Source organism: Pinus tabuliformis, chromosome 4_2 (assembly GCF_031772625.1).
Source record: "Pinus tabuliformis cultivar Carrire ecotype Pingquan chromosome 4_2, CPIR1, whole genome shotgun sequence".
Classification (NCBI taxonomy): domain Eukaryota; kingdom Viridiplantae; phylum Streptophyta; class Pinopsida; order Pinales; family Pinaceae; genus Pinus; species Pinus tabuliformis.
Window position 1 is genome coordinate 235002095 of NC_142304.1, and position 5663 is coordinate 235007757.

At 39.3% G+C, this 5663-nt stretch overlaps 1 protein-coding gene across 2 annotated transcripts; it reads left to right on the forward strand.

Moving 5' to 3' along the window:
• Positions 1 to 2568: 2568 nt before the first annotated feature.
• Positions 2569 to 4946, forward strand: LOC149168924 (putative receptor-like protein kinase At1g80640). 2 transcript variants are annotated; one of them, XM_089426991.1, is made up of 6 exons: positions 2569 to 2721; positions 3204 to 3451; positions 3699 to 3831; positions 4002 to 4065; positions 4186 to 4281; positions 4810 to 4946. In XM_089426991.1, the coding sequence occupies exons 1-5, from the start codon at positions 2616 to 2618 to the stop codon at positions 4190 to 4192; spliced, it is 558 nt and encodes a 185-aa protein (XP_089283117.1). In that variant the 5' UTR covers positions 2569 to 2615; the 3' UTR covers positions 4193 to 4281; positions 4810 to 4946. The 2 variants fall into 2 exon arrangements, with proteins under 2 accessions (XP_089283117.1, XP_089283116.1); XM_089426990.1 differs by lacking the exons at positions 4002 to 4065; positions 4186 to 4281; positions 4810 to 4946 and having other exon boundaries at positions 3699 to 3961.
• The last annotated feature ends 717 nt before the right edge of the window (positions 4947 to 5663 follow it).

Consider the following 5663-nt stretch of genomic DNA (forward strand, 5'->3'; position numbering starts at 1 on the left):
GCAGCGGCTTCTCCGTGCAGGGAAATTATTAGGGAACTTAGTAACCTGCATGCGTGACCGCTCGAATAGATGAACCTTCTTAGCAGCGGCTTCTCCGTGCAGGGAAATTATTAGGGAACTTAGTAACCTGCATGCGTGACTGCTCGAATAGATGAACCTTCTTAGCAGCGCTTCTCCGTGCAGGGAAATTATTAGGGAACTTAGTAACCTGCATGCGTGACCGCTCGAATAGATGAACCTTCTTAGCAGCGGCTTCTCCGTGCAGGGAAATTATTAGGGAACTTAGTAACCTGCATGCGTGACCGCTCGAATAGATGAACCTTCTTAGCAGCGGCTTCTCCGTGCAGGGAAATTATTAGGGAACTTAGTAACCTGCATGCGTGACCGCTCGAATAGATGAACCTTCTTAGCAGCGCTTCTCCGTGCAGGGAAATTATTAGGGAACTTAGTAACCTGCATGCGTGACCGCTCGAATAGATGAACCTTCTTAGCAGCAGCTTCTCCATGCAGGGAAATTATTAGGGAACTTAGTAACCTGCATGCGTGACCGCTCGAATAGATGAACCTTCTTAGCAGCGGCTTCTCCGTGTAGGGAAATTATTAGGGAACTTAGTAACCTGCATGCGTGACCGCTCGAATAGATGAACCTTCTTAGCAGCGGCTTCTCCGTGCAGGGAAATTATTAGGGAACTTAGTAACCTGCATGCGTGACCACTCGAATAGATGAACCTTCTTAGCAGCGGCTTCTCCGTGCAGGGAAATTATTAGGGAACTTAGTAACCTGCATGCGTGACCGCTCGAATAGATGAACCTTCTTAGCAGCGGCTTCTCCGTGCAGGGAAATTATTAGGGAACTTAGTAACCTGCATGCGTGACCGCTCGAATAGATGAACCTTCTTAGCAGCGGCTTCTCCATGCAGGGAAATTATTAGGGAACTTAGTAACCTGCATGCGTGACCGCTCGAATAGATGAACCTTCTTAGCAGCGGCTTCTCCGTGCAGGGAAATTATTAGGGAACTTAGTAACCTGCATGCGTGACCGCTCGAATAGATGAACCTTCTTAGCAGCGGCTTCTCCGTGCAGGGAAATTATTAGGGAACTTAGTAACCTGCATGCGTGACCGCTCGAATAGATGAACCTTCTTAGCAGCGGCTTCTCCGTGCAGGGAAATTATTAGGGAACTTAGTAACCTGCATGCGTGACTGCTCGAATAGATGAACCTTCTTAGCAGCGGCTTCTCCGTGCAGGGAAATTATTAGGGAACTTAGTAACCTGCATGCGTGACCGCTCGAAACGCGTCGACAAAAAAGTGGTTATGTGATTTTGCAGAAGATTATCTAAACAATGTTATGGATCACAGAAGTCTAAACTCCCTAATGTCAATGTTTAATTGATATTTACGTCGTAAGGCGTTTCCGTTTGAAATGAATTGCCCCAGCCGCCACCATGTCCTATTGTTGACCGTGGATTTGTGGTGTTAGACGATTGAATGAAGTGTGATCGTTGATCCAACACTGATCCAAAACTGAACGGTTAATGAGGAAGCGGGACAGAAGCACCACCAGCGAGCCATTCGTTTCACAGAAATGCGTGATATGTGTGGGCTCATGAATAAGCACTGAAGGACCAATTTGCATGTACAGCTCTTCAACTAACTCGTCTATCAGTTTATTTTATTTTTCTTTTCCATGTTTTTTGTGTCTCTTAGTGCTGACATGATTCACTACAACTTCGTGAGGGGGGATGTTTCATGTGTTTTGCAGTGGGCAAGTTCAGATGGTAACTAGTTTTATTATTTTTTGAAGCGCACACTCATTTGGAGGCCTGAACTTCACTTGTGGAGGACTGCTGGGCATTTGGTGCTGCAAATCTTGTTGTGATCAGTGAAGATCAACTCTCTGTTCAGATCTGTTTACATTCTCGCTTGAAGTGTTCAAAGAAATCCAATGTAAATGGGATTTGATCTACCCCGTGTATTCTTGTTACCAATTTTACAAATTTGAGAGCAGTGCTATGCATTTTTGGGTTTGAACCTTCCTTGAGAAAATGCAGATATCTACCTCTTTGAATATCTCCTGAGCTTTCTGCCACAGCCTGACTGACTTTCAAGTAGAACTCATTTTCAAGATGGGGAATTCAGTTTTACTGCATATTTTGATTCTGAGTCTCTCTCTTTTTAACAAAGTCGAGACTACAAAGGGACGTTCTTTACTGGTTCCTACCTCTGTGTCAGTTTCTTTGCATTTCGCACTGTCATCGGCTTCCCTACTAGATGATCCCCTGGCAAAAAGAAATGCATCAACTAAACCAGAAAATTCAACTGGTAAGGGCTTCAATGCCAGCCTTTTCATTAAATTTTTGAAGAGTATATTTATGGTAAAAAATACAGCCTGTGTAAGAATTATTTAGAAATTGAAATCTCTCAATTTGAATTGCTTGTTTGCATATTTCTACAAGTTCTGAGAAGTCATTGCGCTTTGTTCTTTTGACGATTGCAAAATGGGTTGTGTGTTCAAACACAGGTTCTCCAATGCAGATAGACAAATAATCTCATCACACCAACAAAGGACTGCTATTGGCAATTATCATACTGCCAATATTTGTTGGATGTATCATGATTTCTTCAGTTTGTACTTGGTTGTATAGAAAGACTTACAACTCTGCTCCTTCTTCACCTCAACCTCATGCATTCAAGCGAAATTTAGATCCAGATGCCTCAGGTTGGTATCACCACTATATCATATTTTATCCCTTTTACTGTGTGAAACCAAACCCTCTCTTGATGTGTACACCAACAGGGCAACCACAAGAGAGTGGTGCTTCCTATGGAGATATTGTTTGATTGGATTCGGGGCTGAGATTTGATGACTTCCCCTGTTGAATCTGTGTGGATATCTTTTGGATGTATGTATACATATTAACTATTATGCATTACTGCCAGTGCATTGGAATGGTTTCCATGACTATAGAAATTCTTCTCCTCTGTCAAACTATTATTTTTCGTGGGGGTTAACATAATAAACATCAGACTTGATTTCATGATCTGAATCATCTGATAAAATCAAAATTTTGGATTCTAACAAATTATAAAAAGCCATGGGTGCGGATGACCTCTGTTTACATGAGAGTTCGATTAGTTACATTACGACTATTTTGATCTAGGGTTAGCTCACTAAGTTTCCTGTAATTTGAATTTTCACAGATGCCTATAGGGGTATTCCACTCATGCCTCTCTTGAGTCATTTGAACTCCCGTGTTTCTAAGAAAAAGGGATGTGCAACTGCAATTGAATATTCTAAGCTGCTAACAGCTACAAATAACTTCAGCAGCAATAACATACTTGGAGAGGGTGGATTTGGGTGTGTATACAAGGCAATGTTTGATGATGATTCCTTTGCTGCTGTGAAGAAGCTAGATGAGGGTAGTAGACAGGCTGAGCATGAATTTCAGGTAGGTAATAAAAACGTTACAGGTATTATTTTGGAAGTTGGCTGCTTCTTCAAACTTAAGAAGATATTAGTGAAGGCATTTTCTGGGGGGGTGCCCTAAAGTTTCCCTTTTGAGTGTCTTTTCTTTTGTGGATTTGGTGATGCACTGCATTTAACATATTGCATTGTGATTTTTTATTCTCCCTATAATTTTAGAACTTAGAAGAAGCTTTGTTGATTTCATATGTTGGTATTGTCATTGGTTGCAGAATGAAGTGGAGCTAATGAGCAAAATCCGACATCCAAACCTTGTTTCTTTGCTTGGGTTCTGTACTCATGAACATACACGGTTTTTAGTATACGATCTGATGCAGAATGGCTCTTTGGAAGACCAATTACATGGTAGCTTTCTCCAACCACTGGGCAAGTTCAATATTGCCTATGTTTTGAAGCCTTTTATTTGTTCAAACAAACTTGATACTACCATTCGTCATGGATAAACTAGTAGGCCATGAGTAAGCAGCCTTTCACAGCTATGCTTTGTTAAGAAACTGTGCTGGATTGCTTGTCAGGACCATCTCACGGATCTGCACTTACATGGTTTTTGCGGATGAAGATAGCCCTTGATTCAACAAGGTCGTTCTAACACAGATAATTTGATTCCCTACTACTAGATTTTACCAATTGAAATCACTTTTTCACTTTCCTCTATCAACCTGGGAGCTCAAGCTTACCATGGTTTTCTTTCTTTTATAGGGTCTAGAACACTTGCATGAGCACTGCAACCCTGCAGTGATTCACCTAGATTTCAAATCATCAAATATTCTTCTTGATGCAAGCTTCAACGCCAAGGTGAGGGCAAGGTTTTCCAATCTCCCACTTACACTGACTGTAGTGTTAAAAATAGTAATACCATTAAATCTGGCTGGAAATGAATGTTTCTTACGTAATATTTATCAGTTAATTTGGGAAGATTCTTGTAAAGCATTAAGAAAGTTTCCTAGAATGTAATTGACAAAAGCCTTAGTAAATGTATGGCATGTGCATTGCGTTCAATGGGAGATTTTGTGAGATGGGAATTCCATTGCTTTCCTACTGATTTTTTTTTTACTTTATGAACTGTTTTAAGCATCAGTTATTTTTTTGTCAAAATATTTTCATGTAGGACTTCAGTTTTTCTTTTCTATCAATTTTGTGACATATGTAGCTGTTTGTATTAATTTATTATTTATTATCATGAATTATACTTTGAGAAATTTCTAAATAGATTTATTTGTCCATCTTGGTTTATGTTCTTTAAAACACTTGGTCCGAAGTGAAACATTTCCTAAGTAGATGGTATTGTAGTCACCGCTCTCTAACCACTGGCTATGGATGCAGCTTTCAGATTTTGGTCTTGCAGTAACAAGTGCAGGATGTGCTGGTAACACAAATATTGATCTAGTAGGGACATTGGGATATGTAGCTTCAGAATACATGCTTGATGGTAAGTCTCTAATAAAGAAATTAGATCCAATTTTGAATTTCTCTCATTGTTCACATATATATAGTGATATATAGTGTAGTAGAGATTAAAATATTAGTCCACCTACAATGATGTATTACCTGGAGTGTTGAAAGTATCTACGGGCCACAGTACAACAAATTACAATGCATGATCATTATAGATACACAATAGATTTGAGTTTTATTTTAGAGAAAAAACATGTGTCTAGTAAAATGATGAATGATGTTTGTGGTTGAGTTTGAAAACAATCATAAAGAATCAAAATTTTCAAGTTGTCTTTATTTTGTATAAACATACCACAATAGATACATACCTATAGCAGGGTCAAATTGGATGCCTTTCAATAAAACCAAAGTCATTGCTGCTTTAAATTTTGGTTCAGATACAAGTTAAAATCAATGTCTATCTCTTTTTAGTCTTGCAAGAGGTTACATATAAAAATATGCATTTACCTTGGACACATGACATGAAAATGAACCTTTTGTCATGTTTTGTCTACTATAAAGTTATCTTGCATCTTAAAAGTTGGAGCGTTCGTGTGAGGATTCATTATGAAAAATTTTCTCGTGTGCAAAATGATGTGTGTTAGGTATCCTACAAGTCTTCTAATTCATAGGACACATGCCTAGGGGGTCATGTGTTATGAATCCCACATGTTGGACATGGATTTGTAAGGACGATTTTGGCACATGTCCGGTTAATTTTTGGTATCTTACAAGTCTTCTAA